General features: G+C 39.7%; 1 protein-coding gene across 6 annotated transcripts in view; it reads left to right on the forward strand.

Annotated features, from left to right (window-relative positions):
* Positions 1-18,419, forward strand: part of LOC126354670 (uncharacterized) — a 192,321-nt gene extending 173,902 nt beyond the window's left edge. For 4 of the 6 annotated variants that reach the window (XM_050004462.1, XM_050004465.1, XM_050004464.1 and 1 more), the window contains one exon: positions 16,427-17,788. In XM_050004462.1, coding sequence (XP_049860419.1) covers positions 16,427-16,845 — 419 coding nt within the window. In that variant the 3' untranslated portion in view covers positions 16,846-17,788. Of the gene's footprint in view, positions 1-16,426 lie in introns of all 6 variants that reach the window. The other 2 variants (XM_050004468.1, XM_050004467.1) reach the window with 1 other exon arrangement.
* The last annotated feature ends 5,631 nt before the right edge of the window (positions 18,420-24,050 follow it).

Genomic DNA, 24,050 nt, shown 5'->3' on the forward strand with positions numbered 1-24,050 from the left:
TGATGAGAAAGAAGGTGAGTTTCTGACGACGACGACGACTACTACTACACTGCCAGGTGTCAACATTATAATGGCTCTGATCACGACAGTCAAGTAGAGGTGATTATAGTTGATTTATGGGATGAAGCCAATCTCCTTGCCCGGGACGAGGTAGCTCCCCAACATGCTGTAACCATTCCTTGTCAAAGAGGTACCAGCTGCTTGCCTAGCCTCTGAGTCAAGAAAACTAAGCGAGATGACCTTCTGTGGAGGTGAAGCTGCCATAGAAGGAAATCCTGTATGGACAGCAGTTACCAGGATGTAAAGAAATCCTCTTGATGTCATTATTGATGGCCAACCAGTTCAGAGAATAGTTCACTACGGGCTTCTTTGCAATAATGTTGAATGCTTAGCATCTTCAGCTAAGAAATGACTGTTTCTTGATATGAAAGTGAGTGTGCTGAAATTCCCAAATGGGAAATACTTCCAGCCAACAGCAACATGTATTGCTAGAATAACTATCTACAGCAGAATGCAGCTGTTCAAATTGATCATTTTATCAGAATATAATCATGTTATGCTTGGATGGGACATCTTGCAGGCATCACAAGCAGTTGTATGTCCGGTTTCACCAAGCTTCATCTAAATGAGCTAGACAAATGTCAAACTCAGTGGCTTGTTTATTTCTGACATTTCATCAAAATCTATAGCATTTCATCATCACTAGTCAGAATGAATTGACAATGCACTTATTTTGGCAAACTCTGTTCGAAATAGTCGCACAGTAGGTCGTGAAAGTCCTGTATCGTGTACTTATTGAGCCCCCCCCCCCAGTGAACAAATGATGATCAGTATGTACATAGTGGAAGTTTGGTAAAGCTGTTCAGTCTCTTCTAGTACTATTTTGTATTTACTTTTAAAAATACATCATAATAACACAAAGAAAATACTATTGCAACAAAGAAGAGGGGATCCAAATTTTCTGGTGGTGGGAAAAGTTGATTTATAGGGCCCATTTCCAAAATGAGAGAAGTAACTGAAAACAGGAAAACGGACAGCACAACATTGTGTGTAAAAAGACAAAGCATAGGAAGTGCTTGCAAACTGTTTCAATTAAAATTAATTTGTAAGGAAAAGAATGGTTAAGCAACTAAAAATGCTTTATGAGAATTTCAAACGAATGACAATACAAAAAAGGAACCAAGATGAGGCGAACATGTTTAAGACAGGAGGTGGCATTGCTACATCTCCATAACAGAACAAGACATCTTTGGAACTGCTGCAGATAATCAGAGCTCAGTTGGATCCACTTCCCAGCAGTGTTGATTGTGATGCTTCCTATGCAACATGTGCTTCTGATAATCATCAGAAATCACTCAGTGAGTTTTTCTGCACTCAGGATAGCTCCATCTTAATTTTAGAGGAATCTGTCCTAGATATGCTGACAGAAATAGATATACCAGTACATCCAGAACAAAAACAACTACTGACCACCATTTCCGAACATCCATTGTCAAGAAGAGGCTATTGACAGCAAGAAATAGACCTACCTTGAAAAAAATAAAGCAGAAGCTTCAAGAGCCCGTGAGTAAATACAGGAACTGTCAGAAGTGAGATGAAATCTGTTTAACCAAGAACTATATTTACCTTTTGTAAAGCAGAAAGAAGAGTGTGAACTGCTACAGATGCAAAAGGAAACAAAAAGAATGAAGCAAGAAAATCAAAAACTGAAGACATATATTCTGCAACCAAAGCTTTTGAATTATACATATAAAAAGTGAATTTCTGTATTCCAAGGCCATAATAGTAGCCACTGTAATAATCAACAATGTTGTTACTGATGTATTTAATCCTAGTTATAGAGCCAGGAATCTCCTTTTTCATACTCCATACCATTATTTCTTAGCATTTTTGGTATTAATGTGAGCTCTGTTGTAATTTTCTTCTCCTTGATTTCTTGGATTTAAGAATAACATTAGAAGGAGTGGCGGAAGCCTTTATCCAGTTTCATCAATAAATATCGTCCTTGAACTCTTTCTGTTTCAAATAACATTCTAATCTCTGAGTTGTCAAAAGTAAAACTCTCATGAACTGACCCTGGGCAGCAAGTTACTATATTCCTGACTAGTTGAGTAATCAGGTCTTCTGCTGGTTGTTAGCATCGTTCTTGCATGATATTTTGATGATATGACTTGCTGTCTTGTTAGGTGCTCCCTGAGACAGGTCCTTGGGTGTATTGGGTTTAGGATAGTGCCGGGCACTCCATCTGCAGTCCAGAGGTGGATCTGGTTGTTGTCTCTTGCTGCTGGTGTTCTGACTGCCATCTCCACACAGCTTGTCCACCCTCTGGTGTCACGCCCATCATCTGATGTTCCCTTTTCGAGCCGCACCACATGAGGCATTCCGTTCGTGGTTTGTACCCATCAGGACGGGTCTATTTTTCCTCCCTTGCTACTGGTGTTTAGCACGCCTTCTGCACCCGCTTGACCATGCTTCGATATCATGCCCATTGTCTGATGCCCTGCTTCAGGTCCATGCCAGATGTTCTGCCTGCTGAATGCTGCTGCCTCAGCTGTTGTTCGGTTGTCTTGGGTGTTGTGTGTGAAGTATATGCCTATTGGGGCAGGCATTTGGTGTTGTACTTCTCATCAGGCACTCCAGGTGTTCTTTCTCCTCTGTGGGAACAGTCAGGTGTTCAGTCTGATATCTGCTCCTGTTGGGCCTGTAAGGTGAACTGTGCATTTCCAGTCTGTAATGCTGATGTTTTGTCCAAGTGATGTTTCCACAGTCTCCACTCACATTTCTATTTCTCATGGAATCTCGATGTTATCTAAGTTGCGTTTACAGAAATTCAAGTGGTGGATTTCAGGTGGTGCTCACCTGGTATCCAGTGTCATGGTTGATGAGATTCTCTGTGACTGACTTTCACATCAATAAATCCTTTTATGGCACTCTCCCATTATCTCGCATGTCTGTGTCACAATCTTGGTGTCATCATAGGTCATCGAGTGACGGAGTTCTGAGCCGCGTTCTTTACACTGATGGTCACCATCTGGTTCTCCAGCTGGTGGAAGACGTCCCACACTGGAATGGCTTCTGCAGCTCCAGGTCATCCTTTACATTCCCCAGCAGTGACCAAATTCTTGTGGCTGTACTAAAATGAGCTTTTGATGTTGTGTTTAAAGAGAATTCAGCTGATTTTGGCACAGATCGGCCCAGCGTATGGCAGATATGCAACTTCCTTCCTTCATCTCTTCTGGTTTTAATCTTCTGAACCCTTCAGCAGAGTGGCAGGGCAAATGCCTTCTAAATATCTTGGGAAGAGTATCCATTTTTTGCAGAACACCAATTGTAAGTTTTCTGCTTCTGCTGCCAAACTGTCGGGACCTGAAAGGTTCTGTGCTGAATGGAAGAGAGTTCCAAGCACTCAGTTCTTCTGTGCCGGATGGTGACAACTATTGGCTTGTAAATATGTCAGTGTGAGTAGGTCTGTGGTACATACTATGCCCAAAGATGCCAAACTGACCATAATGTCAGAGTATGTGATGTGAAGCTGCCTAAACATTATCAGAAGTCTTCAGAGTTCTGAATGTGGTGTACTCATTTACGCACTTGGGATGAAAGCATCTTCATCATGTAGGTAACTATGAGATAGGTAGCTGTACCATTGTTGCTAACAATCGGTCCCAGAGGTATCCTGTCCTTCTGAACTTTGGGCAGCCTATAAAGTCTGGGTGACACTGGTGCTTTTGAATGCAGCTCCTTTACGATCTTTTCAGGAAAGCCCATTTCCATCAGAAGATCTCTGGTCTTTTTTGTCCACTTTGCCCATGGGGTCGCTCTGTACTGGTCTAAATGCTGGATCTTCCAGAAGTTGTCACACCGGTCTGTCATAGTCTGCCTCCTGTAGGATGACTGTGGAGTTCCCCTTCTACAGTGCTGTCATCCTGCTGGAGTTTCGTGAGTACCAGCCTTTCATTGCCCAAGATGTTGCATTTGGGATATTGGTCCGAATGAGTGCTCTCTAGGTCTCTCGTCGGACTTCTTTGGCCACTCTAGAAGGAAATATGTTGGCTACTTGCTTGACTGCACTAATGAAGGAAAGCATGTTTCTGGGGGTCACTGCAAAGTTTAAACTCTTGTTGAGTACTTTTCAGTTGGTCTTGTTGAATTGATTGCCACTCAGGTTGACCACCATGCGAGTATCCCCATTCTAATGCAACTTCTTGTTGAGGTGATCAAATTTGCCTCTTTGGCAGGCAATGGAACTGGAGAAAGATGCTCTAATACCATTCATGGATGTACTAGTCGAGAGGGAGGCAGATAGCACCATTGGGCATATTGTGTACCGCAAACCAACTTGTGCTGACATACTGACAAGGCAATAGTTGTGACCATCTGGCAAGAAGAACAGAGTGCTCAGAACTTTAGTTCATGTTGCATAGACCCTTTCAGATCCTAACAGTCTGGCAGCAAAAATAGAACATGTACAATCAGTGTTCTGCAAAAAATGGATACTCGTCCAGAGCTATTCAGAAGGCATTTTGCCTGGCCAGTCTGCCAGAGGGTCCAGAAGATGAACAAGAAGAGGCAAAGAACATGGCATTTCTGCCATATGCTGGACCAATCTCTGCCAGAATCAGCAGAATCTTCTGGAAACATATCAAAAGCATATTCTGCCAACTCACTAAAATTTGGGAACTGATGGGGAGTGTACTGGATGACCTGGGGCTGTGGATGGCGTATATTTACAACAAAACGTGCCAGTGTAGTAAGTCATACATTGGCCAGACCACCAGGATGGTGAACATCAGCTGTAAAGAACTCCAGAGGCATACCAAACTTAATGCAACCAAATCAACAATAGCAGAGCACTGTCTAGAACTTGGTTGTTTGATGGCACCAAAATTTTACCTGTCACAACATGGCAGCAGTCAGCATTTAGAACACCTGGCATGGTGCAGACACATGAAACAGAGCATCAGACGATGGGCACAATACCAGAGGACAGCCAAGCTGGGTGTGGGAAGCTGTCAGGAGCACCAGCGGCAAGAGAGGACAACTAGAACTGCCCCTGACACAGTGTGGACGGACAAAGAACATGGTGTTTCTGCTCCAGGCATAAATACTGTACTCGACCCACTCAATGACCAGTCTCAGGGAGCACCTGAAGAATACAGTGAGTCATGCCATCAAAATATCGTACACTACAGACAATGTAGGGAGGAAGCTAGTATTGAACTGCCAAATGGATGTGCACGTGACTGAGAAACACTGTCAGCAAGATTTAGCTGTTCTGCCCTGTTTTCGGATGCTTACAAATCCAGAGCTGAGAAAGACAGATCGTGAGGACCATGGTAAAACACTGTATCTACACTAGGAATCATCTACCAATTAGCCAGTGTTCATATAGGGTGTCACCGGCTGAATGACAGATAATCTGGATGGAAGTGCAGGATGACGACATTGAACCTTACCTGTGGTCCTAGTGAAGAAGAAATATGGAACATGGCATAACGTATCTTTGTTCACTACCAATGACTGAACAAAAGCATGAAAACAGGTGTCTACCAGAGCTACCCATTGATGCTAACCTAGACTGCTTGAAAGGAATAAAGAATTTCTCAACTATGGACATCCAAACTGGCTTCTGGCAAATCAAGGTTGACTATGCTCAAAAACAAAAGACTGCCTTCGTAATTTCTCTATGGGTTCAGAGCACTCCAGCTACCTTTGAATGTATGATGGACACACTGCTTCAATACCTCAAATGAAAGACATGTCTTTGCTATCTGGGTGACACTGTCATTTTTTAAAAGACATTTGAAGGACATCCAAGCTGCCTGACAACCATGTTAAAGCATGTTCTGACTGCAGGCCTCCACCTGAACCCGAAAAAATGCCTCTTTGCCATCCAAGAAATAAAAATCTTTGGGCACCTGCTGAATGAAAATGGAGTCCATCTCGATCCAGAGACAATAAGAGCAGTCACACATTGTATGCCTTCCCAGCATATTCGTTATTTGGAAATTTTCTCAGAAGGCGATTGTATTATCAGTGATTAATAATGGACTTTTGTACCAAGACATGCCCCTTGCAACAACTTCTATAGGAAGAGGCCAGTTTTTCCTGGAATGAAGTCCTTGGGGAGGTGTTAACAGCATCTATGGTCCTAGTGTAGTATGACAAGTACACAGACACATAACTTCGCACCTATGTTAGCAGTTACAGCATACGTGCAGTTCTAGTGCACATTGAGAAAGATGATGGGCTTATGCTTCCAGAGTCCAAGATGAGAAAGGGTATCTTGTTGTTGTATGGGTCATAAAAAATGTTCCAGATGTATTTATTTGGCAAACTTTTCACCATTGTGCCAGACCACATTGTTTATGCTGGCTGACTAGAATGAAGGATTTGTTGGGTTGACTGGCAAGTTGTGCACTAATGTTTTGAGAAATATGAAGTCACAGTGGTATACAAATGTGAGGGTGCTGATTGACTTTCAGCTAATCCTGTGGCAACAATCCTTTGAATGAAACATCGTTGTCACTGTGTTAGATGACATTGCACTTGTGAAAACCATAGAAGACCTGAAGGAGGAGGATCTGATTAAAGGAGAATTACAACCAGTAAACCGAACATTGTATAAAAGGAACTATTATCCAATGGGCTGAAAGTGGTTGCTTGTCATCCCAGCTCATCTATGGCTGCCTATCGTGAAGTATTTCTGCGACACTCCTACATCTTGTCACCTGAGATTTCTGAAGAGACTAGGCATAGTGTGAGACAGGTAGCACTGGCCAGGTTTCTACCAATCCATTAGACACTATGTGAGCCACTGTAAGGAATGCCAGTGACAGAACTGCCACTGCCACAATTACCTTCTGGGTGTCTGGTACATGCAGCACCACTATGCACCTGATTTGGAATTTACCCTTGGGAGGTCCCCAAAGTTGACAAGTGATGGATAACAGTCTACACTGACTGCCTCACCCATTATGTTCTACACTGACTTCCTCACCCATTATGCTCTCGCCAAACGTGTGCCAACTGCTAAAGCTCCGGAAATTGCAAAGTTATTTGTAGAAGACTCCATTTTTAAACACGGAGCACACCATGTGATGATCTCTGACTGTGGTTCAGGTTCATTCATATGATCTTCATGATATGGATGCTAGACCAAGACACCCTATACTCATTCCTCCACAATCTTGAGACCTTCTCTCCAATCCCTTTCACCTGGTCCTCTGTAGCCAAATGTGCCATTTTCCTGGATGTTGACCACCATCTCTCTAATAGCTCTATACATGTGTGTCCATATCAAGCTTACTAACCACCAACAGTACATTTTCTTTGACAGCTGCACCCCAGCCACAAAAAATATTAAAAAAGAAAGAAAATGCTCGCATTTAGACTGGCCGCTTGTGGATGACATATCTGCAGTGACAAGAATTCCATTCCCCAAACCCAGTCTGTGAACAGATTTCCCGCACCATATTATCACACACCCTTAATCCTCACAAAACACACTAGAATCAGTTTGGCAGGTGGATTGGGGTAGGGGTTGTCAGGTGGTAGGGGCAGAAAGAAAAGAGGTGGGAAGGAGGAGGAGGGTTTAGGGAGGGGTAGTTTAAGGGATAGAGAGCTAGTTGGTAGCTGGGGGGGGGGGGGGGGGGCAGCAGATGCATGGGTTAGGAAAGTGGCACAAGGGCACCAGAGCTGATGAGTTCAAGGAGGGTCACATGAATTAACTGGCTCTAGTACCCTGTCACATTCATAGCTCATCCAAGTGCTGCCATCTTCTGGACTGTAAGCTATCCCTCCCCAACCCCACCTCTTTTGCCCTCTTCCTACCCCATCTCACCCCACTCGTGTCTGACATTGTGTGTTCAGACAGTGCAGTGTAGCTGCACAGGTGTGCATGGGAAAGTGTGAGGAGATATCAGGCAGTATATTGATTCAGAGGCCAGTAATGTAGAAATGTTATGATTTGGATACCAATAATCCAGAATGTTACACGCCTGAAATGACGTGAACACAGTGCAAAGAATATACAATAACATATTGTAGAGCTTTATTCTTCATGCATCACTAATAAATAAATGGCACTAAACCATTGCTCTAGTTCTGCTCCATAATGGTAAAGTTTTGTATAACAGGAGATTCTTAAGTAGACATTTACATCTTGACTGTAACCACACAGTTCTCCTCTTTTAAAATCACCCCCTCATTAAGAAGTACCTTTTGTTTGTCAAGAGCTTGCCAACAGTTTTGTATGTATTAACTTATATCACTCCAGAAGTGAGAAGAAGAGAAAAAAGCAGTAATTTGGAAGGCATTGCAAATAATATGATCCAGTTTTCAATATAGTGCATAATATAGGATTTTTTTTAAAAGAAGGGAAGAAAAAATACCCTTGTGGGAGTGAAAGTTTTTTGGATTATATTATGTCCTGAATTGAATCCTTCTTTGCTAAGATCCATATGTGATTCCTAGTCCAGCCCACTGTTTTATCCTGGCCATTTTCTTTATTACAATGTAGATGACTGCAAGTAGCTCTGTTATACAGCACCAATAACATTAACTGATATCTGTACACTTGATTTTAAATGCCCCCATAATCAAAAGCTGCGAGATTGGATATTGTTAAGGCCATTACGATGGGAGAGACTATTACTGACACAGTGACTGCCACATCCATTATGATAGTTGTTGGAGATGATGTGTTGTGTACAGGCACTTGCCTGTCCTGCGGAGATAAAGTATTGCCATCTTTCTTAAAGACATTGCATAGCAACAGAGCACATAAGTTTGCAGAAATTCACAGTAGTACAGTTAAAAGAAAATGGACCATAAACAGTGTTGTGGGAAATATGTACTATATTGTTGGGGCGGGTTGATGCAAAGATTTGCACTATTGCTTGTTGGAACTGGATCATCATATTTAAAAGTGAGTCTTTTGTATCTGCCACTAAGAGAAAACTGTCTTGCCTGACCACGTGATGTTTAGTAGGCAGTCCCTGTTATTTTTCTATCTGTTGAAAACCAAATATGCAAATTCTTTGAGGTCTTGCATAAGTTTCAGTTCCTGTACATGTTGAATCTTATAAGGGTAATTTTTTAGGATCATCTTAAGTGATCGTAAAACAGTGTTATTTGTAATATGAATTAATCTTCAGATTTTGTACATGTTGTGTTCAGTGTGTGCAGATGCTGCTAATCTTGTGTCAGCGTCATATTATATTTTTGCAGATATTCAGTAGATTTCTTTGGTCTTCCAGTTCTTTCAAGTGCTTTCAAACAGTGTACCATCTTAAATATTTTCATCATTGTTTTCAGTAAGAATAAGTAGTAGCCTCTTTCCAAATACATCGTCTGATACAAATGGAAACTCCTTGATGGAAAAATACATAAAGAAGCGAGAGGCAACCAACCACCTACCTAAACAGGAATGGCGTGTGGCACACACAAACACTTACTAGAAAACAGTTAGCACTACCTTTTGAGCTCCTTCTGATGAGAGTGATCCCACAGGTGTGTACTCTTACTAAAGAAAGAACAATAGCTCAGAAGCTAGCACTAACTGTTTCTATTGCATGTTTCTGTGTGGCAAGCACCACTCCTCAACAGGTAAGTGTTTGCCTTTCCCTTCTTTTATATAATATCTGATTCTGTATGACAAGAGAACACATCCACAGTTGTATATTTAAGGGCTGATAAATATCTTCTGGAAAAACTTTATCATCTTGTTTAGGTGTGGTGGATCACTATAAATTATTCATTATCACTGAAAGTCTGATAGATCATATAGAGGCAGTCCCTTTTCTTTTATATATTAAAAAAAATAACCATAGCATTTTGCGCATTTCTGTGAACAATACTTTGCTGCTGGTAACATTTTGACTCATTGATTCTTGATTTCTCTGGTGCTTTTGAACCACCCTGTATTTCAGTGGAGCAAATTAGTTCTGAATAACCAATTTTTCTGGGTTTGACTCCTAGGAGGCCATTTGAAAGAAATTTAAGGTCTTCTTGAAGATTCCCCAATCAATCCACTTGTAGAAAGTATTTGCTTGAGGCAAGTCTTATTTGCTACAACTTATTGTTCAGTCTGTGTAAGGTATATATATTATCTAATATCAGTGCTACAGCTTCTGCTTCTGCTACTTCTACTTCTTACTTTACAAAAAATGTACTTTGGCTGTTTACTAACAAAGAGAACAGGACAGTTTAAATGAAGTGTAGTTTTGTCAGGGAAGTAGAATGTCAGTTTTCTTCAGCCTATTACGAGTATTACAAAAGATTAATATTCCATCCTTGATAAATCTGGATTATTAAATTTAGGCTTGTGTTAGACATTTTTCAAATTAAAGTATAAGTAATCAATTAGTCTTTATTTATATGTCCACAGTGAAATTGAATGCCACCTGGTGGCGTTCTGGGTGCATGACACAAAGATATAAGTTGTGCAGAGATGAGTGGGGACTCTTTCTAGCAATAATTACAGGTCACAAATTGAGGGGGGGGGGGGGGGGATACACCGATATCAGTGGCTTGAGTAAGGATAGATTATTATGGCCCAAGAAAACCGTCTCAGAAATGGCAAAACTGTTCTGCTGCTACTGTCGTAAGCATCTATAGAAGGTAGTTAAAGTAGTGTGAAACCACGAGTATGCAACAAGGTGTTAAAGATCCACACCTCATCACAGAATGAGGTGGTCAGAGGCTTGCTCACTGTCTAAAGCAGAGTAGGTGGTGATAAATGGCAGCTCTGATGACAGAGTACAATGCTGGTGCAGGCAGAAATGTTGAGCAACACACTATTTAGTGCACATTATTGAATATGGAGCTCTACAGTAGGCAACCCCAAATGTTCCCAGTCCCATGTTGGCTGATCATCATCATCAATTTCGATTGCAATAGGCACAGGATAATCAGTATTAGACTATGGATCAATCAAAACATGTTGCCTGGTTGGGTGAATCACATTCTTTGTTACACCAAATTGATGGTCATTTCTGGATACACTGCCATTGAGGCAAAGAGCTATACTAAACTTGTACCGTGCCATGGATGCATGCCATTGGAAGCAGTACAATGCCATGAGGAACATCCTCCTAGGCTTCCATGAGACCTTTTCAAACAAAATCTAATGTAAAGACTTAGAATATTTCTCAGCTACAGACACTAAACAAGCAATTCTATGTGGAGATTAAGAAAAGAGACTGCACAGAAGTTTGTCGCAGAAATGTCTGACATTGTGGACTTTCGACAAGTGGTTGCTACACTGTGAAAATGCTCCTGCGCACAAAGCTGTGTGTTCACCAGATTTAGCTCCCTTGGACTTCTTCCTTTTACATAGTATGAAAAGGGACTGGAAAGCAAAGAATTTTACTGATGTCGACGATGTAAAAAGTTATGTCACAGTGATGCTTACTAAAATATTCTGGGCCATTATGCCATGGTCGAATGAAGTTCGTATATCTTTGAAGATCCAATGCACATCCTGACTTGCTACCAACTGAAGTGAAATTCCAGTTCTGCATGCTCCTGCATAAGGCGTGTGTCACATATTTTGAATACTCAACACAATTGGCCATTGTCAGTTGCTGTAACCCATAGTGGAAGATTGGTATACACCATCTTTAGCACTGGAATCTAGATATTATTCAGGTCTACACCCTCTCCCTCCCAATTAAAATTATTGAGTTGTTTCGCAATTTCTGCAGCCTACCTGTATAGTTGTCCAGCGTATTCACTTCTGCCTGCCAGTACCTCAGTTTTATGAAAAATGAACTCCATGCTGCAGTGCATGTTCTGCAGCAGCTAATCCATCTGGTTCTCTCCTTGTACAGTTTTCCTTGTGTTCTTCTTCTTGTTTTATGGCCGTTCTTGGTAGCACCTATGTACATATCCCCATAGCTACACAGAATCTTACAAATTCTAGTGTTTTCCAGTGGTTTACATATGCCTGTGGCCAACACTGTATTCCTGTATTTTTTAGGCTGTTTTGTAGATTACAACAATGTTCCACTTGGCAAGATCTTTCCTATGCCATCAGTGACATCTTTAATGGGCATTAATAAAACCTTGAATTTCACAGAAGCCTGTACATGTGTACTTTTTTTTCTGTGGCAGTGCCTTACTGTTCTTGCAGTTGTAGGCAAATGTGACGTTCAGGCAGTACAGCTGGCAGCCTTTTGCCCTCTCACTTGAAAGCTGGCAACAGCAGCATACAGAATGTAGATCTGAAGAGTAATGCTTATCTGTGAAGGCCTGAGTTCAGCTTACTGGGCAAGGATTTGCTCATTATTATAAATGTGCTGTCCACTGGTGGCTAGACTGTATGGGACAGAGCTTCTAGTCTTGCTAAATTTGTTAGGGACCTACTCTTCTTTTCCTGAACCCTACAGTGAAAGCACTTCTTGCCACCAACTTCTCTGACCAAAATTCAATGTTCCTCACCCATATCGTACCTCTGTCCAACTGTAACCCTCTCTATCTCCTACCCTGTTAACACCTGGCCACCTTTCTGCAATTTCTTATATCCACTCTCGCCTTGTCCTCTTTGTGTGTCCTTTACCAATAAGACAAACCTCACTATGGAGGAAAGAACAGTCACCCTCATCTCTAAGATAGCCTGTGATTTGATCATCCTTCCTGCAAAAGCTCCAGCACTGTCATGATGAACCACCGTGATTATCTGACAGAAGGTATCCATCAGTTGCTTGCCTCTTTCAGCTACAATACCTCAGCATCATGGGTAAGAACGTGCTCATTATTACAGATGTTCTGTCCACTGGTGCCAAGACTGTGGGGGACAGACAAACTCCAGCATAACCTCCAGTCATTACTCAAACCCTTTGTTCCATCTCAGACTGTCTCCCCCAAATCCATCTCACATCTTACCCCAGTTACATCTTGCACATGCACATGCTTCCTAAAACCCATAAACCTAAGCATCCTGGGTGCCATATTGTTGCTGGTTATTAAGCTCACATGATAAAGAATCTCAGTTGATGATGACTAACAGCTTCTACCCATTGGCTCTGTCCTAGCTTCCCATATAAAACAAACAAACTATTTATTTCATTGCCTACCAACAACCTCTATCCTTAAACATTGTATATCCTTTTGGCACTCTCCTATGCCACCTTGTTCATGATGAGTCGTAATGAGGAAACCTTCCTAGCCACCCAAGGTCCTAAACCCCTTGTCTGGGTCAGAGTACTCAGAGATACTTTCATGATATGGACTCACAGGAAGACACCCACACCCCTCATTCTTCCACCAACTCCTGTCAACTTAACTTAGTCCTCCTCAATCCAATTCACTGCCATCTTGTATATTGACCTATGTCACTCTGATATTTCCATCAAAAACCTCTGTCCACATCGAGTCCACCAACCATTGGCAGCACCACTGTTTTGAAAGCTACCATTCCTCTCCAGTAAAACGGCTTTTGCAGCAGTCTGGTCACCCATGTACAGCATATATTCCTAGCCCAGTATGCTGGAGGTCATACTGAGTTCTTCACAGGCAGACACAGTCCACAAACAAATTGCCCATGTCGTATCTACATATATTAGTCCTCCAATAACCCTCACGAACCAGCTGCAACACACCACCTCTATTAAGCAATATCACCCCGAACTCCTGGAAACTTTCACAAAATTCACATTTGAGGGTGCAGTCATTTGGCTACAAGTGTTGCAACAGCTGTATGTGATACAGTTTCTGCAGAATCTTGCACACAGTTGGCTGCCTTGCATTACATGGATTTCTTTGGGCTAGGAAGAAATACATATTGGACGCTCTCAACTGTTTCCTCCATGACAGGTGGTCACTCAGAGCTTTTGCTTACAGAGGCAGCCAGTATCTTTGAACTATTGATAACATCACAGAATGTATTGGTGAGTTGGCGGCTGTATGTTGTACTGTGTTCGGAATCCATGCTACACACTAGTGACGGATTCTGTCTTCTCATATTGCAACATGCAAAATGCTTTCTGTTTATTAGTCGCTATTTTGTGAACTGTTACCATTCTGCCACCTGATGAATCAAACAGGAATGATATAAACAAAACTTTAAAGTGTACTCTTTCGAATGAAAATTAGTACAAATGGGAGGCATTAAGTATTTGAGGTTATAAGATGTCAAAACTCAATAAATCATTTGTTACCCCTCTGTATATTCAAGGAGCTGAAATTGTTATCATCTCTCAGGTTTTCTCAGCGTGACTCACTGAGTGCTATTATTATTATTATTATTATTATTATTATTATTATTGTTGTTGTTGTTGTTGTTGTTGTTGTTGTGTGCTGTTACTTATACTCTAACCAGACAGCGAATACACATAGCAACACAACTTGCACCACTTGAAGAAGCCGACTAGGTTGGTCATCAAAATATTGTGCATAAAATGGAAACAGTATCTCAGTTGAACTCCTGGAAACTGCTGAAACAGTTACCTGTGCTGACAGTGAAAGTATTATAATCAAGCCTAGTTGAGAAACTTCAACACTTGTAAAAGTAAAGTTTTTTTTGAAAATTAACAACTAGTTTTCTGCAGATGGACTGTCACTGAAGTTGGATGAAAGACACTGCATGTAGTTAGTTATACACTGAGGTGACAAAAGTCATGTGATACCTCCCAGTATTGTGTCAGACCATCTTTTGCCTGGCCTAGTGCAGCAGCTCAATGCGGCATGGACTCATTAAGTCATTGGAAGCCCCCTGCAGAAATATTGAGCCAGGCTGCCTCTATAGCCATGCGTAATTGCGAAGGTGTTGCCAGTGCAGGATGTTGTGCATGAACTGATCTCTTGATTATGTCCCATAAATGGGATTCATACCATGTGATCTGGGTGGTCAAATCATTTGCTTGAGTTGTCCAGAATGTTCTTCAAACCAATTACGGACAGTTGTGGCCGAGTGACATGACATTGTTGTTTTGGAACGTCAAGTCCATGAATGGCTGCAAATGGTCGCCAAGTAGCTGAACATAACCATTCCCAGTTAATGTTCTGTCCAGATGGACCAGAGAACCCAGTTTATTCCAAGTAAATACAGCCCACACCGTTATGGAGCCACCTCAAGCTTGCACAGTGCCTTGTTGACAACTTGAATCCATGGCTTCTTGGGGTGTCACCACACTCAAACCCTCTCTTAATTAAAATTGGTAATTACTGACCAGGCACAATTTTCTAGTCATTTAGGGTCCAACTGATATGGCCGCAACCCCAGCAGATGCACTGCAGGTGATTTTGTGCTGTTAACAAAGACGCTCTAGTCGGTCATGTGCTGCCATAGCCCATTAATGCCATATTTCACTGCACTGTCGTAATAGATACATTCATTGTATGCCCCACTTTGAATTTTGATGTTATTTCATGTAGTTTTGCTTTTCTGTTGACACTTACAATTCTACACAAATGTTGCTGCTCTCGGTCATTAATTGAAGACCATTGGCCACTGTGTTGTCCATGGTGAAAAGTAGTGCCTGAAATTTGGTATTCTCGGCACTCTTAAATGTAATGTCCCAAGTGCCTACCTCCAACTACTGTTGTGCGTTCAGTGTCTGTTAATTCAAGTCGTGCAACCATAATAATGTCAGAAACCTTTTCACGTGGATCACCTGAGTACAAATAACTGCTCAGCTGAAGCACTGCCATTTTACACTTTGTATATGCGATACTACCACCATTTGTGCTGTGCCTGACCATATCATCCTAAATAATGCCTCAGGATAAATCAATAAATGGAACAAGATATTTTAAATTCTGGCGTGTTTATATTGATAATAATGTTATCTGGAAGCCACATGTTACACACTTTCTTACACATGTGAATTCTGCAACTATGTCACCATGGATAACAGCAAATTTTGGAAACGAAAATGTCAAAAAGATGATTTACTTCTCTTATTTTCATTTCAGCAGTGCCTCATTGCATCGTTTTGGTGGCACATGATCAGCCTGGAAGAAAATGTTTACTCTTTTATGAATTTTGTTCATAATAACCATACAGCAGTTGGAAAGTAACTGCAACATTCATAAACACTATACTGGAAGAGGCAGTGACTATTGCAATCCACCACTGCACCTCATTCTCATTTTGCTTAATAGCAAAGAGATTACACTTACGATTACACTTACGATCTGTGCAACTAATTGACTAACTGTAGTGCAGCAAGTGTGTGTGTGTGTGTGTGTGTGTGTGTGTGTGTGTGTGTGTGTGTGTGTATAAAGTCTGACACTTATTGATTGTTGTTTGTGAACCATACTATTGCTGTTTATAAGATCTGTATGTAATAATTTAGTACTCAATTCTACATGATGCAGTCTGTGGAGTACAGTGTGTCAATGCAGACATCACACTATATTTTTGAATCATTCTTCATGCTGATGAATAAATTGCTAATTTGTGTTGGGCATGTTGTTCCAGGCATTGTGCTACTTGAAGATGTTCTGGAAGGTAATGATATAAAACCACAACTAAAGGAGCACATACCTGAAGAAATACAATCACTGCTAAAGACAGCAAAACTGAAATATGAAAATATCATAGAAAGACATTTGGGAGTATCATTATCAGTCGAGATATGGACTCGCCTGCATCCTCTGCTTTTACCTCTTGTCTGCAGTCACATGGCCACATATCATGTGCCACTTGTAAGAAGTCAATTTGGGCAAGTGCGGTGTGGTGCAGTGCAGGCATCTTCTACTCATGTTGAGTACTCTACTATACGACAAATCATGAGAACTCTACGAAGCTTTGAAAAAATGAGAAAGGTTATAAACCATCTTTGTAAGTGGCATGAAATTCCAATTTCAGCTGTACATAATTTTCAGAGTTACTTTTAAAAAAAGTATTAAGAAATTGGAGGCATATTAGTTCCTTTGTTGTTAGTGAATTTGTGACTGCTTGTTGGTGTATTGTAAGACAGATGGCATAATTCATTCCTTAAAATGTGTTTATGCCTATGACATCTCTTACTAGCTTCACAATAGTACTGTCTTTTAAATTTATCTTCTCTGATGGTTTCTTGTATTTTATTTGTAACTTGGAGGACAAAACACCTTTTAGGTGCAAATATTGGTATCATCTCTTGTTCCCCGTAAGTCATAAATGTAGTGTCTTGTGATCACAACCAAAGCTCAATATGTATTTAGAGCAATGATCTTTTCTACTCTGTATATTCTTATTTTTGGTTTGGAGCTATTCAGGGGAACCTATTATTGTTTCCAAAGTGAGTAGTCATCCAAGACCAAAGTTGCATTATTATTTTTACAAGTAATATTTACTTGCTATTTTCAGAAGCATACTTTAATTGCATGAAAATGTAACACTAATAATTGTAAGAATCCTATTTTAAGTGATAAAACTGTTTTGAAACTGATGTTGTCATTCCAGTTTAATTATTTTGATTACATCAGCTATTTTAGTTGCTAATGTGATGATACTTTTTGTTTGTTTTAGCTTGTATTTGATACAGCCACATTTCCTTTTTTGCAGACTAGGGATTTCTATTTTTTTAAATAAATATATATTATTTAATAATATCATTGACATTCACTCCCACCCCAAAATAGATCATAAAGTGCTTTGTGTAACTGCCTTGTCATCACGTGGAATGTTTGTGGACATAGATGCAGAGTGCAGAATGTCTGAAAATTAAATGGTAAATTTCCTTGATTACTCAAAATATATTATTATTTAAGATTGCAGGTTTTGTAACTAATCAATGTTTCAGATTCTTTATAGAACATAAAGCTACTACAGAGCCATTGATTAAAAATACTCAAACAATGGAAAATCCAGGATGGAATGTAACAATATTATGAGAAGGAAAATTGTTACCATATAGTGGAGATGTTGAGTCGCAGATAGGCACAGCAAAAAGATTTTGGCATTGGGAGCTTTCGTCAACAATACACACACACACACACACACACACACACACACACACACACACACACACACAATAATCACATCAAATGGAGCAGATTACTTCTCAGAGTGGAAAACTGTCACACAAGGTGTTCCTCAAGGCTCAATTCTTGGACCCATTTTATTCTTGTTCTATGTAAATGACTTGCCTCTCAATATAAATACTCATTTAACTTTGTTTGCAGATGATACTTCTGCCCTAATTGAAAATGAAAATTCTGAAAATGTACCACATTGTGTCATGAATACGTTAAGAAACCTGGAAACATGGTTCAGTCTAAATGGCTTAAGGCTAAACATTTCAAAAACCCACATGATGAGTTTTAAATCCAAAAAGTCAAAAACTGAAGAAATCTGTATCACTCACAACAATCAAAAAATGAAAGAACTTGACTCAGTCAGGTTCCTGGGAATAAACTTAGACAAAACTTTGAGCTGGAATTCTCATATAGAATATCTAGCAAATAAATTGCTTTTGCAATGGAAATTTTAGCCTGTGCCACTGATATGGCCACCAGGAAAATAGCGTATTACAGCTACTTCGAATCAGTTATTCGATATGGCATAATTTTTTGGGGAAACTCTGGAAACGTTACACGGATCTTAAAATTGCAAAAAAGAATCGTTCGCAACATGTGCTCTGCACAGCCGAGGGCATCATGTAGACCATTATTTAGAGATCTAAAAATATTAACTGTTCCCTCTCTATACATCCTTGAGGTGATTCTTTTCCTACGCAGGAGAGCTGATCTATTCAAAAAAATCATTTTGAACACTCGTATGACACGAGACATAAAGAAAACTTTATGCTCACCTCTCATCGCTTAAAACTGCGTGCTCAGACTCCTCAGTATATAGCCATGAAAATTCACAACTCTATAAAAGGGTGTGGCATGATGAGTATGAAGGTAAATATTTTAAAAAGCAAGTTACATGATTTTCTAATTAAACGATGCTACTACTCTGTGGAAGATTTCATGAAGGATGAAGTGATACTTTGAGCTGGATCCCTAAAATGGAATAAAAATTTCTGATAGTTATAGTAGATGTAAATGCTATAAGTTTGACAAATTTTAAGTAAGTAAATTATTCACAAAGTATTACTGTAAGTATGACAAAATTGTAAATAAGCTAATTGTAACCTTGATGTGTCTCCTGTACATCAGACATATGTTCTGAAATATTGTACGTTATGAGATAAATAAAACACATTTAACAAACATTTAACACACACACACACACACACACACACACACACACACACACACACACACACACACACACACACTTGCAGTCACTCTGGCAGTGTGCTTCCAGTTGACAGAGAGTGCAGTCATTTGTTGATGAAGTCCATTGACCGAAAGCTTTAAAAGTGAAAGTCTTTCTGTTGTGCCTATCTGCGACTCAGCATCTCCGCTATATGGTGAGTAGCAACTTTACTTCTCATAATATTGCTACCAAAATACTCGGTATTTTCAGTTGTTGTTATTTCATCACAAAACCAATGTCCAAACATAGGTCACAAAAAGTTTTCACAGGCACAAGCAGCAGTAATTACCTCTTCAGTGACTAAAAAGTGGTAGATGGGGATTGGAAAAAGAAAATAATCCAGGAGGGAATGGTGATAGGGGGGAGTGGATGGGGAATCACAACAGACCATTGTTGTTCGGATCAAATAAGACTGTAACCTATAGGCATAAAGCATTTGCAAAAAAAATTAATAGTGTGTCAGAAAAAGCGTTCACATGCACAATCAAGAAGCTGATACTGGTGTTTTTGCCGGTTAGTTTGTAGCCCTTCTCCCTTTCCCTCCCCAATCACTATCATCCAGTTATTCCTCCAAGTGTTTTAAGGGTAAACTCAAAACTTTGATATTGACAGTACTGCCGCTTAATTGATTCAGCAGGCTTCTCTGCCCCCTCCATCCTAAACAGGTGCCTCTGCTCATTTATAGGTTAGTGTCCAAATAATGAGTGAGTCATATTGAGGTCAACTTTTCCATTGTGGCAATGCATTAATTTCATAAGAGCTGTTTGTCATGAACAAGTTAGTTGTATGTGTAACTAAAGTATATATCATTTACCTGTCATCATTTAAAAATGAATTTGCAGTATTCTCTAAACTATTATGCAGCAGTAAAGCAGCAACCAAATTAGTTTTTGCAAATCCTACACTTGTAGGAGTAGAGGAAGATATATGTTCACCAGGGAAAGATCGTCTTCATGTGCCTTTGTCCCAGATCAGCACAGAATCAGCATGGTTATCTACAGATTTGACATGGTTAAGTTGAGGGGTGGTTAGATGCCTTCTTCACCACTCCGTCACCCCAGGACGGAATGTGCGTACACTGTCTGTTTGTGGTGTTGTTCATGTAAAAATGAGCAAAGTTTTCTATATGTTTATGTCTCATGTAACTAAGACAGGACTTGGCTACCAGCTCAGTATTCACTTAGGGACACTGCCTTAACACGACATCTAGGCTGGCCTGTACGCTGGATCTTGTCATGAAACTACCAGGCGGGTTTGATCCAGGGTCAGTGCACCTCCTTATCTCATCGCAGGGCGTAGCTACCTGGCCAGGCAAACTAAGGAAAGTCGAATTATTCAAATCATTAAGGCGTTTGTGGTTGTCGAGAGACTATTATGAAAAAACTTTTTATTCTCTTTATTGTTTCTTCTTCACACTTATCTTTTTTACTTTTGCTTGAATTAGAAAGAAATATGACAAAACTGAAGGTGGTCAAGAACTAATGGATTAATAATTAACCTCTTTCTCATATCACAAGGCGGGAGAGGAGGAGGATATTCAGTGCTTGCAGCAATGAAAGTTTGGAATGCATTACAGCATCATTTAAGGTGGTAAACCACTTCATTTCAAAACTTTATTCATCTAAGACAATGTCAAATAAATGATATAAAAATGTTCACAGAACACATTTAATGTACTTCTGAACCTTGTTTTCTGAACTGATAAGTCACTTTAGAAACAACAGAATTTTCAAAATATAAAATGCTATCCAGTACATAGCACAAAAATTCTTTGTCATAATAGTTTGGTTCAAAGCTAAGAGTTGAATGTACTTATACAATAAGAATTGTGTGAACATCACAACACAGCTCAAATAAGCAAGAGCCACTCATGAACTCTAATAATAATTATTCAAACAGCTCAACCAATATTAGATCATAGTGTAAAATTATAATTGAGATCTAAATTACCATACATTGGAAGACAAAAGATTATTGTACAGTTTATGTTGGCCTTTCATCAAATTAATACACTTTCAAAGATGTCATGTGTGTAACCCAACTAAATAATTTTTTTGAAACTTTCACCACAGTCTAATATCACAAAATGAAACAAAGGAACACTGCAAATGACAACAGCACAAAATAAAATGACACTTTTTTAACCATCAGAATTCATAGACCTTTCTCAAAGTTTTTTTACACTCATATAAACACTGTAATGATACTACTGAAATGAGTGGAATTGTTCATGAGCTTCCCATATTTAAGTGCTGTGAGTTGCAATATAATTCCAGTGTACATAAGAAAATACTGAACTTGTCAAGATTGAGACACATACATTAGCTTACTTTCATGATTCACTCAAAAAAAATTAGAATCTAATCAGTTTAGCTGCCAGCTACGGCACATATTGTGTCTTGACTAGTGAATAGCACAACTACTGATTACAAGGTAATTATCATACACATCTCCAGAAATTAAGTAATTGGTACATTTGTATTTACAAACAATGACTGTTTCTTATGTAATCACAATAACACTGATCTCTCTAAAACTGTTATGAATTTAATCAAAACTTATTTCATTCTCAATAGAAATACATTTTAAGCTTAACCCCAACATTTCCAAAAACCACACAAAAATAAGTCACTTTTTTAAAGGTTCATATGATTCACTTTTTATATGTTTATTTTAATGCAGTTTTAACGTCAGAGCTGGACTATTTTTAACAATGTTGCACCAAGTTTATGTACAGTCTATGAACAAAGGCTGCTTCAGATCTTGACTGCAACATTAGCCTTCCAATTTTTTCTCTGTAACAGAAGCACAGGAAACTGTAAGTACAATATGAATTTTATGTGTAAGAATCACAATTTGTAATATTGCCTTCAGTGCACAAAATGTTGCAGTGAAATATACACTGAAGTACATTCATAAAATGGCTGCATATAAGAACAATGTCGTGTGTCCCAACTTGTGAATATTAGGAGAAACAATACAAAGAACCAGTACAGATTTAAAAATGTATTACAATCAACTATTTTAAAAATTACTAAAAATTCATTAGAACTCCATGGATGTACCTTTACTGTTTATAAAACACTGTCTACCTCTTAAGGAAATCATACAGTAAATGGGAAATACACAATAAGTTCTTGAGAATCTATCTATGGAGGAGAGGAAGAGAGGCAAGTGGAGCAACTTTTGCTTTAAGCAATTAGTGCTGTGATTTGGTTGACCATTATTTATTTTCTTCAATAATTGTATTTGGGAGTCTCTGTACTTCTCTACTTAGCACTCCTTCAAGTCAGAAGTGTGTATGCTGTTACACATGCCAACATGCTACATATTAATAAGCTACAGGTGGATGGTTACTTTTTCTGTACCCTGAAATTTTCTTGGTTGGTTGAGAATTGGGAAAAAAATTATTTTTTTGCCAGCTAAAGAAACATGAAAGCTTGACAAATAATCAGATGTATTTATTTCTGTGTTCATGATTGTGGTGCAAGGGGGGAGTGATACAAATAAATACTTACATATATATTACAATTAAAATTGCTCAAAATAGGAAAGGCTGCTGGACCTGATGAGATACCAGTTCGATTTTACACAGAGTACAGCGAAGGAACTTGCCTCCTTCTTGCAGCGGTGAACCGTAGGTCTCTAGGAGAGCGTAGCGTTCCAAAGGATTGGAAAAGGGCACAGGTCGTCCCCGTTTTCAAGAAGGAATGTCAAACAGATGTGCAGAACTATAGACCTATATCTCTAACATCGATCAGTTGCAGAATTTTGGAACACGTATTATGTTCAAGTAGAATATCTTTTCTGGAGACTAGAAATCTACTCTGTAGGAATCAGCACGGGTTTCGAAAAAAACGGTCGTGTGAAACCCAGCTCGCGCTATTCGTCCGCGAGACTCAGAGGGCCATAGACACGGGTTCACAGGTAGATGCCGTGTTTCTTGACTTCCACAAGGTGTTTGACACAGTTCCCCACAGTCGTTTAATGAACAAAGTAAGAGCATACGGACTATCAGACCAATTGTGTGATAGCAATGAGGAGTTCCTAGATAACAGAACGCAGCATGTCATTCTCAATGGAGAGAAGTCCTCCGAAGTAAGAGTGATTTCAGGTGTGCCGCAGGGGAGTGTCATAGGACCGTTGCTATTCACAATATACATAAATGACCTGGTGGATGACATCGGAAGTTCACTGAGGCTTTTTGCAGATGATGCTGTGGTGTATGGAGAGGTAACAATGGAAAATTGTACTGAAATGCAGGAGGATCTGCAGTGATTTGACGCATGGTGCAGGGAATGGCAATTGAATCTCAATGTAGACAAGTGTAATGTGCTGCGAATACATAGAAAGATAGTTCCCTTATCATTTAGCTACAAAATAGCAGGTCAGCAACTGGAAGCAGTTAAATCCATAATCTGGGAGTAGGCATTAGGAGTGGTTTAAAATGGAATGATCATAAAAAGTTGATAGTAGGTAAAGCAGATGCCAGACTGAGATTCATTGGAAGAGCTCTAAGGAAATGCAATCTGAAAATAAAGGAAATAGCTTACAGTACACTTGTTCACCCACTGCTTGAATACTGCTCAGCAGTGTGGGATCCGTAGCAGATAGGGTTGATAGAAGAGATAGAGAAGATCCAACAGAGAGCAGCGCGCTTCGTTACAGGATCCTTTAGTAATCGTGAGAGCTTTACGGAGATGATAGATAAACTCCAGTGGAAGATTGCAGGAGAGACGCTCAGTAGCTCGTTACAGGCTTTTGTTAAAGTTTCGAGAACATACCTTCACCGAAGAGTCAAGCAGTATATTGCTCCCTCCTACGTACATCTCGCGAAGAGACCATGAGG

Source organism: Schistocerca gregaria, chromosome 3, assembly GCF_023897955.1.
Source record: "Schistocerca gregaria isolate iqSchGreg1 chromosome 3, iqSchGreg1.2, whole genome shotgun sequence".
Classification (NCBI taxonomy): domain Eukaryota; kingdom Metazoa; phylum Arthropoda; class Insecta; order Orthoptera; family Acrididae; genus Schistocerca; species Schistocerca gregaria.